Genomic DNA, 14,423 nt, shown 5'->3' on the forward strand with positions numbered 1-14,423 from the left:
CTCCAGCGTGTCCAATCCCTTAATAATCTTATATGTCTCAATAAGATCCCCTCTCAGCCTTCTAAATTCCAGAGTATACAAGCCTAGTCGCTCCAATCTTTCGACATATGACAGTCCCGCCATCCCGGGAATTAACCTTGTGAACCTACGCTGCACTCCCTCAATAGCAAGAATGTCCTTCCTCAAATTTAGAGACCAAAACTGTACACAGTACTCCAGGTGTGGTCTCACCAGGGACCTGTACAGCTGCAGAAGGACCTCTTTGCTCTTATACTCAATTCCCCTTGTTATGAAGGCCAGCATGCCATTAGCTTTCTTCACTGCCTGCTGTACTTGCATACTTGCTTTCAGTGACTGATGTACAAGAACACCTAGATCTCATTGTGCTTCCCCTTTTCCTAACTTGACTCCATTTAGATAATAATCTGCCTTCCCGTTCTTACCAAGGTGGATAACCTCACATTTATCCACATTAAACTGCATCTGCCATGCAGCTGCCCACTCACCCAGCCTGTCCAAGTCACCCTGTATTCTTATAACATCCTCATCACATTTCACACTGCCACCCAGCTTTGTGTCATCGGCAAATTTGCTAATGTTACTTTTAATTCCCTCATCTAAATCATTAATATATATTGTAAACAGCTGCGGTCCCAGCACTGCACCCTGCGGTACCCCACTGGTCACCGCCTGCCAGTCCGAAAGGGACTTGTTAATCTTTGTTTTCTGTCAGCCAGCCAATTTTCAATCAATGTCAGTACTCTGCCCCCAATACCATGTGCCCTAATTTTGCCCACTAATCTCCTATGTGGTACTTTATCAAAGGCTTTCTGAAAGTCCAGGTGCACTACATCCACTGGCTCTCCCTTGTCCATTTTCATAGTTACATCCTCAAAAAATTCCAGAAGATTAGTCAAGCACGATTTCCCCTTCGTAAATCCATGCTGACTCGGACCGATCCTGTTACTACTATCCAGATGTGTCATAATTTCATCTTTTATAATTGACTCCAGCATCTTTCCCACCACCGACATCAGGCTAACTGGTCTACAATTCCGTTTTCTCTCTTCACCCTTCTTGAAGAGAGGGACAACATTAGCCACCCTCCAATCCACAGGAACTGATCCTGAATCTATAGAACATCGGAAAATGATTACCAATGCATCCACGATTTCTAAAGCCACCTCCTTAAGTACCCTGGGATGCAGACCATCAGGTCCCGGGGACTTATCAGCCTTCAGACCCAACAGCCTATCCAACACCATTTCCTCCCTAATATAAATTTCCTTCAATTCATCCATTACCCTAGGTCCTTTGGCCACTATTACATCTGGAAGATTGTTTGTTTCTTCCCTAGTGAAGACAGATCCAAAGTACCTATTCAACTCATCTGCCATTTCCTTGTTTCCCATAATGACTTCACCCGCTTCTGTCTTCAAGGGCCCAATTTTGGTCCTAACAATTTTTTTCCTTTTCACATACCTAAAGAAGCTTTTACTATCCTCCTTATATAGTCCATATATTCACACTTTTATATCTACAACTACTTCTGGATTCAAGAAATGTTGCATTGTTTTTTATGTTTTCAACTAATAGCATTTGCAACAAATTACATTTAACATCATACCAGACCAAATGCTGTTTAAAACTGTAGAATTTGATTAAAGTAGATGAAGCTTAACATTTTGAAACTAGATCTTGACAGAGTACCAGAGACTCAAGATGAATACTACAAAAAAAAGTAAAAAGCATAAGCAAAGGGAACACATTAGAAAAGGAAGCCAGGGTCTTTCAATATACTTACAAATAATAAAAGGGTAGTCAAAGAGATTGTAGGAGCCATGTATCTGCTGTCCATTTGCATTGCATTCTCTGTTCTGCATTTATTATGTTTATTTATGGTAACCAGTCACATGAGTGGGGGCATGGTAAAAGTGAAGGGAATAAGTTACGTATTCTTGTTTATTTCATCGCAGTTTGTAGCTTGGGATCGGCTGAGGTCTTATCTTTTGCTGACCGTTTAACATTGCTGAATAATACTTAGCTTACACTTGGGTAAGCCTAAGTTTCACTGCTTCAAGATTGTATGCTTGCTAGTTGCTAATAAAGGATTGAATCAAGGATTCGACTTTTGGAGCAAACATTGGGGTTGGGAGTGTGTCATGCAAGAATAATGACTCTGTAGTGGTCGCAGAACTGTTCTGTTTTGGTTTTTGCTTTGGTTTTGCTGTTACAGGAATAAGGCTTATTTAGGACCAAAGCTTTCCTTAAAAAAAAGTTTAAGGTAGATTGCTAGATAACTCCCAGGTCAATGGAACTGCTCTGGGTGCAGATGTGTACGTGCCTCAAAGAGCATCCTGTCCAATTAATTGGAATCTTCAATAAGGTTGCCAGTTTGTTGTAATTAACTGGAGGTGTATTCACTTAACACGTGGGTGGCCTCAGCTGGTACTGCATTTCAATTTTTCCATCCTGAAGAGGCATTAACAGGAGCTTGGAAAAACACGATACGGTACAAATGGAAGATAGAAGTGGCGATGGAGTGAGTGATAACGGGATAGTTGTTGCACGCCACTGAAAATATTCTCTCATTTCTACCTGATGCATATTCATTTTCTCTCTGTTCCTCCCTGCCCCCACCACTTTTATTCTGAACGAGGATTGTCTCAGCACAAGTTTATGCATGAACAATCTTTACGTCATCAGTTACCCATATAAACAAATTCAACAGCATTTCTAGGAATGCAGAGGTGACAAGGCTGTCATACTTCGGCATCAGCTATAAGATGCTTCAAATGTCACAATAATGGAAGCTTTAGAGAAATTAGATAGAGTAAAAAGGAGAAAGGTATTTAAAAGTTTGTCCTTTGGTTTGAATCGAGAGAAACAAAAGGTGTAGAAAAAAATTACGGGAGCAATGCCTGGAGGAGTGGAAACATTACACCTTTCTGTCCATAAAAATAGAGATAATCTGACATCTGCAGACCAGTCAGCCTTATGTCAATAGTTGAGAATCTTTCAGAGACATAATTAATTGCACCTACAAAGCATTAGTAAATGCCAGCCAGTTAATTAGTTCAAGCAAAATCATATTTGACTCATTGAGTTCTATGAGGGGATGGATGACGTATTCAAAAGGCATTGATAAAGGACAACACGTTATACAAACTGAAAGCCAAGGGAACAAAGATGCAGTTGTTTTGTGATTACAAAATTAGCTGAGAGACACAAGGCAGAGAGTAATGCAGCAGCTCTTTTTCAAACTGGAGGAAAGTTAGACAGGAAAGCCATAGCGCGATATGGGCCCAAATGCAGGCAAATGGGATTAGTGCAGATACAGATAGGAATTACAGTCGTCATGGCGATGTGGGCTAGAAGGGTTTGCTTCTGTGCATTTCATGATTCACTGCTATCCTCCAGCATTAGCATTTTTACCACTCTTCGCTTTGATGCATATTCATGAAATAAACTTGGTTGTGCAGAGTACAACTTCAAAATCCAGAAATACTAAAGTCAGGTACTCAGCAGTGAGGCAGACTGCAACACACTTCAGCAGGTCATAGGCGGATGAAAGTCACTGGTACGTGGCAGAAGAAATAAACTGGGGATAAATTGTAAACTGACAGATTTGAGAAAGAAAAACAAATAAAAATTTTAAAAAATAAATCAAAAGAGTGCAATTTTAAAAGGGGCGCAAGAACAGAATCCCCTGGAATTGGTTGTACACAACCTTTGAAGGTGGAAGAGCACACTGAACCAAGGAAATTTCACTAAATGTTCATAAATTACTGATTACCCAATGACAGAAAGATCTTGTGCAGTTCTAATCATAGCTCAATGAAAGGATTTCGGAGGTTAGCAAGAGTACAGGGGAAATTTTCTGAAGTGGGGATTGTCGTGCAGAACTTCAGTTGCACAGAGATAAGGTAAGGTTGTTAATCTTGGAGCATGGTTTAAGGAAAACAAATTTTCAAGTTGTTAAAAGGTTTTGATGTAGCAAATAAGGATAAAGATTTTCCAGCAGCAGCAGAGTCAGTATTCAAAGGAAAGGGATTTAAGTTATCTGGCTAAAGAATTAATGGCGAAACAGGAGAGGAGAGTTCTTGCTTTACTTGACGTAATTATGATCTGGAATCTATTCCTTAATGTGAGATGGAATCAGATTTAAAATAATGTTTAAACAGGATGGGAAGTGGAAGACATAGTTGGAAGAACATAGAACTCAGAATTGAGTACAGGAACAGGCCCTTTGGCCCACAATATCTGTGCTGAACATGATGCCAAATTAAATTAAATCTCCTTGGCCTGCACATTACTTACATTTTCCATTCCCTGTATGTTCACTTGTCTATCCAAGAGCCTCTTAACAACCACTATCGTACCTGCCTCCATGATACTGAGAAACATCCTAGGACACATCATCAGCGATGTAACCCAGGGTCATCGGGTGTTTTGTGTCTTTCCACATCAGGTACTTTCGCCCAGGCGACACAGCCAGGGTTGATCAGGCTCTGGTTTGTGTCCCAGCAGCACTGGTCCACTGGTCACACCTCTTGATCCAGAGCCATCTGGAGACTTGCTCAGCAGCCTCAGTGACAGTCCTGATGGCTCTTCTCTTTGCAGCTCCCACTATGCCAGGGAGAGAGTAGGTTCTACACAGTAAGCAGCCAGGAAAACCTCTACATCCCACCTCTACAGGCTCACATTGTGCCCTCCACCCCTGTCTTTGGTACTGCTCTACCAGCTCCTGGCGCTTGGTTTCCTTATGATCAAACGCCTCCTCAATCTGGTCTTCCCAAGGAACTGTCAGTGCTACCATGACCACCTGCTTCCATAACTATCCCTGGCAGCCTACTCTAGAAACCCATCATTTTCTGATAATCAAAGAAAAACTTGCCACACACATCTCCTTTAAACTTTCTCTCATGTCATCTAAGACTTAATATTTCTACCCTGATTAAAAGATTCTCACTGTCTATTTTATCTACATCTCTCATATTTTATACATTTTTTTTTAAATTAGGTCTCCCCTCACCCTCCAATGCTCCAAAGAAAACAACCAAAGATTTTCCGCTCTATTCTTATAGCTCATCTGCTCTAATCCAGGCAAACATCTTCTGCACCCTTTCCAAAGCCTCCTCATCCTTCTTGTCATGGGACAACCTGGATTGTACACAACAGGACTGCTGCTTCGCACCTCCAGCATCCCAGGTTCATTCCAGTTTGCATAATCTCCCTGCGATGGCATGACATGTGCCCTCCAGCTTCCTCCAGCAGCCCAAAGACATGCAGATTGGAAGGTTAATTGGCCACATGGAGCTGAATATGGGGCAGGGCAAAAAGCTGATATGAATGTGGGGAGAAACAGGTTGCAGAGAAAATTAGAGGAGAATGTGTTTGCTCTGTTTGTCAGCATTGACAAGATGGACAAAACATCAGTCTTATTGAAATATAATACATAAATACAAACTGGAACTTGGTGAGATCCACAGTGTTATAGGAACAGGGCAGACAAATAGAAACCATTGGAAAGCTCTTCCCTAGTGCTGGCAGAGACACAATGAATCACCTCCTTTTGTGCTGCATAATTTCCTTTATTAATATAATCTACCACAAATACCTAGGAGGAAGCACGAATTGGAAATACAGCATCATTTTCAATAGGTTTAGATAATTGGGAAAAAAAATAAAGGCAACAGATTCTTAAAGCTTTTCATCAAACTGGTTTTAAATTTTACACCTGCTTCAATGCTACACAGATCAAGGTCTGGAGTACATACATTGGAGAGAGTCCAGGGAGCATCTTCTTCAAGCACGATCCAAGGTAGCCCACTACTTCATTCACCTCCTCCGAAGTGGTTAGTTTGAGGGGAAAAGTACATCGGTCAGTTTCTACAACCAGCTGAAAAACAGAACAATTCACAAATGTTTCAACTCTGAGTTCTCAACCAAGTACAAATTAGAGCATTATTATAATTCTTCAAGACAGACATCACCTCGAGACCCACTCTGTGCTTTAAATTCCCTTCTTATATCCCCCATAAGCATCTTTTGGGTCAATCTCTCAAGAATTTGTTTTTCCCCAATTACCCAAATTGTTGTACTGTTCTTTTTTCGATGTGCAGCAATATAAATCAATCGAGAGGTTTCTTTGAAACAACTAAATGCCTAAAAACCATAGCTTCTTGATAGCTGTGACTATTTGGGGAGGGAAACAGCTGGGGTGTTCCATTTTTTTTACATTGACACTGACCTGAAAAGATATACCATGTCTTCCCATTTTTCTGGGAGAACACTGTTGACATACGGTTTACTGTGGAAGGGCATCTCTGCTATAATATCCTGGAATCCTTGAGGGTCAATACAATCCGCACCTCAGGCAGAGATTGGAATATCATTTAATAGTACTAGTTTAAGCCCATCAGTGAGTTTGAAAGCTACGAAAAAACCATGCAACCTGGCTAGTTGAGAGGAAATTCTAGACAATGGCTATGGGGCATTTAAAAATACGAATTTTGCATGCAAAAAGAACCCATGCATGCCAGAGGCAAAAATACCCAACTCTGCGAAAGTTTTATTACTCCAAGTCAACCTTTCTTTGCAGTTCACAAAACTTACCCATGAAATAAAAATAAAGACCAGAAGCTGTGAGCACAAGAAAATCTCAAAACTACCCCCAATTCATATAAAATATATGACCCCCAGGTTTAAAAAGTTCTACTTCCTACTAATGTTCTGAGATGGAAACCTATCAAATAATAAGATTGCTTCAGAGGGAAGCGGTGGCGGGGTTTGGAAATCTTAATTTCTTTCTCTGAATTTCTGACAATAATATTCACATTTATGAATGCCCTGATGAAGGGACTCAACCAAAAACACTGACTATTCACTTCCTTCTGGAGGTTGTCTGGGCCGCTCAGCTCCTGCAACAGTTTTGAGTTTTGTTCCAAATGTCAGCAAGTTTAAGGTGAAAGGCAAAAGGGTTAAAAGGGACCTGAGAGGCAACTCTGTCAGGTAGATGGAGGCATGCATATGGAACAGGCTGCCAGTGAAGGTGGTTGAGACAATAACAACACTCAAAAGCCACCTGCATTAGCACATAGATTGGAGGAGTTTAGAGGGATAAGCACCAAAACGTAAGCAAATGAGAGTAGCTTAGTGGGCACGATGGTCGGCATGGATAAGTTGAGGCAGAGTGCTTGTTTCCATCTACATTACCCTACAACTCTCTGACACACTTTAAAGAAGCAGCTTATAGAGGATCTGGAAGATGGTGTCAGTGAACAACGCTACCAAAGGCAGCATACTCAAAATGGGTCGCAAAGCAACTCCTTTCACTTCTTTTATGTCTTTGTTTTACTTCAGATATGGTTCTGCCACTGTTGGGATCCTGTTACCTACATTCTGGTGGCATGTTTTCAGACCAATTGAGTGATCTGGCACTTTGCCGACTCCAAGAGGGTTCCGCGAGACCATGAACAAAGCGTATGGCATGGGCCATAAGATCATAAGATATAGGAGCAGAATTAGGTATTTGGCCCATCGAGTCTGCTCCACCATTTCATCATGGCTGATCCATTATTCCTCTCTGCTCCAACCATATATCCATTACAGCACGGAAACAGGCCATCTCGGCCCTTCTAGTCTATGCCAACATGCATTCAGCCCATAACCCTCCATTCCTTTCCTGTCCATCTATCTATCCAATTTAACTTTAAATGACAACACCAAACCTGCCTCAACCACTTCTGCTGGAAGCTCATTTCACACAGCTACCACTCCCTGAGTAAAGAAGTTCACCCTCATGTTACCCCTAAACTTTTGCCCTTTAACTCTCAACTCACGTATCATCTTATACACATCTATCAAGTCACCTCTCATCCTCCGTCACTCCAAGGAGAAAAGGCCGAGTTCACTCATCTGTGCACATTCCCCATTTCTGTACACTCATATTTTGAAACACCTGCATAATGTCAGCCTCAATCTTCTGAACTTCAAGGTGTGAAGTCCCAACCTCCCCCTATCGCTTCATGACTTGACCAATCAAGATCCTATTAACCTCTGCCTTAAACACTCGTAAAGACTCGGCCGCCACAGCTTCCTGTGATAAAGAATTCCACAGATTTTCTGAGCATCACTGAAAGCAAGTCTTCTGTTGCTCCTCAATGCAGCAATGCATGGAAATGCACAATCACATCGCCAAACCACAGCAGAATCCGGATAAGGTAAGGCTCCCCAAAGTGCAGTAGACAATTCTGCCAGTGAGTACATGGAGGTCAGGAAGCCAGGAGACAGGGCGCAAGCCCATGATTGATTCTATCTCGCAGTGATTAAGGTGCCAAGGAAATCGTTGCAGCAGATGCAGAGGGCGAGTGGGTATTTAGCGCTGTCCCCCAGCCTCTTGCCCCCTGCTGCCGGAGGAAGGTATACATGTGACAGTCTCTCTCCCCCCCACTCTTGCTTGCCGATCCCAAGGGAAGTTACTTGCATTTGAATTATATATATATCTCCCTCTCTCTCTCTCTCTCTCTCTCTCTCTCTCTCTCTCTCTCTCTCTCTCTCTCGTACCAAAGCAATATTTAATTGATATGGTTGTGGACTGCGGACTCTCATGATTTGTTTCTAGTTTTTCTGGTCGCTCCTGCTTTTGTTGCTAGTTTGGGTGATTTTGAATCGAGGCAGCCTGCAGATAACGAACACCGAGCTGAACCGAATATGCCTTTTGATTTTGTGGTTTATATTCTGCATTTTTGCTGTTTGTGCAATATTTTTGTACGTGGGTGGGGGGGGGGTAGGTTGATTTTTTTTCCTTCTTTGAACAGGTTCCATGGTTTTTCTTTGTTTCCTGGCTGTCTGTGGGAAGACAAATCTCAATGTTGTATACTGCACACATACTTCCATAATAAATGTACTTTGAATCCTGAATCTTTGAATCCATAGTTTAAAATGTAGCTTTGGGCAAAACACACTATTTTCTCCAAAGAAAAAACTCTTTCTTAACTTCACATTCACAGTTATGCAAAACTCCTCCTCAACCTTTAGATAAACAAAGCCTTTACCAAAGCTCATCTGTGTCTGCCTCCATTAACAACACCCCTGTTTTTAAAATGGTAAATTAATAATTAAGTTCATCAATGATCAACTGAACCAGGCTTCAATGCTTGCAGTTGTAAGCATCAATATTAATGGCTTCTCTGCAGACAGGTAGAATGGCTACCCAAAGGCATTGAAACAAAGGTGCTTATGTTGAAAAGGCGTCAAGCAGAGACAAGTTTCCTGCAAGATTTGATTTGCAGAACATATACCTTGAGGGCATGGATTTCAACAAAGGAATATTTCATTGCCATCAAGGCAGCCACAGCATTGATTCCATCAGAAGCAAGCTGTGAAAAACTTTAAAACCTTAAAAATGAAATGTGAAGTAAGTCATTCAGCCTGCTGTGCATTACATTTTTTCTGGACCTTTGCAAGTTGTTTTAAACAAGAGCAGCTTCATTTATTGAATGGTAAAATACACCTTGTACATGAATCATTACACACCAGTTACTGGTTGGACTGACCTTATAATCCTTTAACGACACCATGAATAGTAGTGGGGAAACTGCACAGTGTCAGTGAAAGGACAAGTGTTACTTATTTTATTGTTTTTATTTAGCGATACAGTGCAGAGCAGACCCCTCTAGCTCTTCAACCCACCTCCACCACCCCAATAACCCTAACCTAATCACGGGACGATTTACAGTGACCAATCAACCCGCCCGATATGTCCCTGAACTGTGGGAGAAAACCCCGGCATTCCACGGGGACAGTAACTCCGGAATTGAACTCCGAAGTCTGGAACGCCCTGAGCGGTAAATGTGTTGCACTAACTGCTGCGCTAACGTGGCAACCCTGATCACATACTAAACGAAACAAAGCATCCATCATTTCAAAATCACCAGGTAGGAAAGCCTCTCAAACACTGAAATAGTGTATGACACCAGGCGCCCATGAGTGGCAAAAGATACTATTGTTTTAAAACAGGGTTTACATTACTGAATGTATTGACCAAATGACAGTAAGAATGTAAAATGCTTCTGCACTATTTATGTTTTGTATATATTGCTTTTTAGGAATAACATTTAGTTATGAAATATATAAAAAATAACAGAGGGCCTTGCTAGGGAAATAGGTACTGAGCCAAAACAGACAGGAAAAAAATGATAGGTTGCATAGATGGGAAGTTGAATAAACACAAATTCTCTGAATTCAACTTCACCTTACTTTTCACAGGTTTTCAAAGTGCAAGAGGTAAGAACACCTGACACATGATAGATACAGTTTTGTAATAAGTAATTTTGATATATGTAAAGCTGGTGGAAAGGGGTGGAGAATGAATTATAGAAAGCTATAAGCTCTGTCACCAATACGCTGGCAACAGATGAACGATACAAAAAGATGAAACTGCTGTTTGTGAAAGTGGCTTTTTGAAGAGGTAAGAGTTGGAGATGATTACAAGTGTGGAATTTATAGACAGCAGAAAGCTGGCTAAATAGATTAGTTAGTCCTACAGTGTCCCTGATGACTACAACTGCGAAAAGTGCATCCAGCTGCAGCTTCTAACAATCCGTGTTAAGAAGTTGAAGCTGGAACTGGATGAATTCCGGATCTCTCGGGAGGCTGAGGAGGTGATAGATAGGACATATAGAGAGGTAATTACACCCAAGGTGCAAGGCACAGGAAACTGTGGTGACAGGGGATTCATTAGTTAGGGGAACGGACAGGAGGTTCTGTTAGTGAGAACGAGATGCCTGGATAGTATGTTGCCTCCCGGGTCTGGGATATCTCAGATCCAGTCCTCAGCATTCTTAAGTGGGAGGCTGAAGAGCCAGAAGACATGGTCCACGTAGGTACCAACGTCATGGGTAGGACGAGTGACGAGGGTCTGCAAGGTGAATTCAGGGAGTTAGGTGCTAAGGTAAAGGACAGGACCTCCAGCATTATGACTGCAGGATTGCTGTGCATGTCATGTGCTAGTGAGGCCAGAACTAGGAAGATATTATATAGTTTAATATGTGGCTCAGGAGTTGGATGAGGAGGGAGGGCATAAGATTTTTGGATCATTGGAGTCTCTTCAAGGAAAGGTGTGACCTGTACAGAAGGGTCGGTTCGCACCTGAACTGGAGGCAGACTAATAACTTAGCAGGAAAGTGTGTTAATGCTGCTTGATGGGGTTCAAACCAGAGTTGCAGGGCAATGAGAACCAGAGTGCCAGAATAGTTAGCGGAGAGGTTGTGGAGGCAGGTGTTGGTAAGACCTCAGACAAAGTTAAGCATCAAAAGGTTGAGCATGGTGCGACTAGTGCCCTTATTCAGTGCAAGAAGTATCACAGGAAAGGCAGCTGGTAGTGCTGCATTAGCTGGTTTACAAAGAGAGGCTAAGTGTAGTGAGGAGAGGCTAAGTGTAGTGAGGAGAGGCTGTTGATAGGGTAAGACTTCAGTCGATAGGGTGAATTGCAACATAAGAGATGGACATAATCAGGACTGAAAGTGTTATATTTGAATGCACATGGTACACAGAATAGGGTAGGTAAACTTGTAGCACAGTTGCAGATTGGCAGGTATGATGTTGAAGGCATCACCAAATCATGGATGAAAGAAGATTACAGCTGTCAGTTTAATGTCCAAGGATACACGGGCAGGAAAGCAGATGGCGCGACATTACTCTGTTGGTAAAAAATGAAATGAAATCATTAGAAAGAGGTGGCATAGGGTTGGAAAGTGGTGAATCATTGTGGAAGAGTAAAAAGATCCTGATGGGAGTTATATACAGACCCCCAAATATTAGTAAGGATGTGATCTGTAAATTACATTGGGAAAAATGCATTCCAAAAAGGCAATGTTACAATTGTCATGGGGGATTTCAATATGCAGGTAGATTGGGAAAATCAGGCTGATGCTGGATTCCAGGAGCGGGAATTTCTAGAATGCCTACGAGATGGCTTTATAGAACAGCAAGGCATTGAGACCACTAGGGGCTCAGCTATTCTGGAGTGGGTGTTGTGCAATGAACCAGAATTGATTAGAGAGCTTCAGGCAAAAGAACCCCAGGGGCAAGTGATCATAATATGATCAAATTCACCCTAAAATTTGAGAAGCAGAATCTAAAGTCAGATGTATCGGTATTACAATGGAGTAAAGGATATTACAGAAGCATGAGAGAGGAGTTGGCCAGAATTGATTGGAAAAGAACACTGGCAGGGATGATGGCTGAAATTTCTGGAAACAATTTGAAAGGCACAGGATATATACATCCCAAAGAAGAAGTAGTATTCTAAAGGCAAGTTGACACAGCCATGGCTAACAAGTGAAGTCAAAGCCAACATAAAAGCCAAAGCAAAAATTAGTGGAAAGTTAGAGGATTGGGAAGCTTTTAAAAACCAACAGGCAAATAAAAGATCATTAAGGTAAAGATGGAATATGAAAGTAAGCTAGCCAATATAATTAAAGAGGATGCCAAGTTTCTTCAGATACACAAAAGTATAAAAGAGAGGCAAGACTAGATATCAGACTGCAGGAAAAGATGCTAAGGAGGTAGTAATGGGGGACAAGGAAATGGCATCAAACTGAACAAATATTTTGTATCAGTCTTCAATGTGGAAGACACAAGCAGTATGATGGAAATTCTAGGTGTCGGGGTCATGAAGCGTGTGAAGTTACCATTACTAGAGAGAAAGTTCTTGGGAAATTGTAAGGTCTGAAGGGAGATAAATCACTCGGATCAGATGGTGTACACCCCAGGCTTCTGAAAGAGGTGGCTAAAGAAATTATGGAGGCATTAGTAATGAACTTCCAAGAATCACTAGCTTCTGGAATGGTTCTGGAAGCCTGGAAAATTGCAAGTGTCACTCCACTCTACAAGAAGGGAGAGAGGCAGAAGGAAGGACACTATAGGTCAATTAGTCTGACCTCAGTGGTTGGGAAGATGTTGGAGTCGATTATTAAGGATGAGGTCTCAGGGCACTTGGAGGCACATGATAAAATAGGCCAAAGTCAGCATGGTTTCCTCAAGAGAAAATCTTGCCTGACAAACCTGTTGGAATTCATTGAGGAGCCAAAAGAGACCGGGGCGATTTTGAACAATTTCTTTTCTTCGGTATTCACGCAGGAGAAGGATATTCAATTGTGTAAGGTAAAGGAAACAAGAAGGGTAGTTATGGAAAGTATGGTGATTAAAGAGGAGGAAGTACTGGTGCTTTTAAGGAATATAAAAATGGTTAAGTCTCCGGGTCCGGACAAGATATTCCCTAGGACCTTGAGGGAAGTTAGTGTGGAAATAGCGGGGGCTCTGACAGAAATATTTCAAATGTCATTATTAACGGGGATGGTGCCGGAGGATTGGCGTATTGCTCATGTGGTTCCATTGTTTAAAAAGGTTCCAAGAGTAAACCTAGCAATTATCGGCCTGTGAGTTTGACATCAGTGGTGGGTAATTTGATGGAAAGTATTCTTAGAGATGGTATATGTAATTATCTGGATAGATAGGGTCTGATTAAGAACAGTCAACATGGATTTGTGCGTGGAAGGTCATGTTTGACATATCTTAATAAATTTTTGGATGAGATTACTAGGAAAGTTGACGAGGGTAAAGCGGTGGATGTTGCCTATATGGACTTCAGTAAGGCCTTTGACAAGGTTCCACACGGAAGGTTAGTTAGGAAGGTTCAATCGTTAGGCATTAATCTCAAAGTAGAAAAATAAATTCAGCAGTGGTTGGATGGGAGACGCCAGAGAGTAGTGGTGGATAACTGTGCGTCAGATTGGAGGACGGTGTGTAGTGGTGTGCCTCAGGGATCTGTACTGGGTCCAATGTTGTTTGTCATATACATTAATGATCTGGATGATGGGGTGGTAAATTGGATTAGTAAGTATGCAGATGATACTAAGATAGGTGGCATTATGGATAATGAAGTAGGTTTTCAAAGCATGCAGAGAGATTTAGGCCAGTTAGAAGAGTGGGCTGAAAGATGGCAGATGGAGTTTAATGCTGAAAAGTGTGAGGTAGGACATTTTGGTAGGACTAATCAAAATAGGACATACATGGTAAATGGTAGGGCATTGAAGAATGCTGTAGAACAGAAGGATCTAGGAATAATGGTGCATAGTTCCCTGAAGGTGGAATCTCATGTGGATAGGGTGGTGAAGAAAGCTTTTGGTATGCTGGCCTTTATTAATCAGAGCATTGAGTATAGGAGTTGGGATGTAATGTTGAAATTGTATAAGGCATTGGCGAGGCCAAATTTGGAGTATTGTGTACAGTTCTGGTCACCGAATTATAGGAAAGATGTCAATAAAATTGAGAGAGTACAGAGGAGATTTACTAAAATGCTGCCTGGGTTTCATCTCCTAAGTTACAGAGAAAGGTTGAACAGGTTAGGTCTTTAT

The 14,423-nt window shown here is 41.6% G+C and overlaps 1 protein-coding gene across 4 annotated transcripts in view; it reads right to left on the reverse strand.

The window, feature by feature from the left end:
- The window catches only part of LOC134358043 (F-actin-uncapping protein LRRC16A-like), a 342,999-nt gene that overhangs the window by 204,049 nt on the left and 124,527 nt on the right, over nt 1–14,423 (reverse strand). For all 4 annotated transcript variants that reach the window (XM_063069926.1, XM_063069928.1, XM_063069927.1 and 1 more), the window contains exon 5: nt 5,781–5,902. In XM_063069926.1, coding sequence (XP_062925996.1) covers nt 5,781–5,902 — 122 coding nt within the window. The remainder of the gene's footprint in view (nt 1–5,780; nt 5,903–14,423) is intronic.

The sequence above is a fragment of the Mobula hypostoma genome, chromosome 17 (assembly GCF_963921235.1).
Source record: "Mobula hypostoma chromosome 17, sMobHyp1.1, whole genome shotgun sequence".
NCBI classification, from domain to species: Eukaryota; Metazoa; Chordata; class Chondrichthyes; order Myliobatiformes; family Myliobatidae; genus Mobula; species Mobula hypostoma.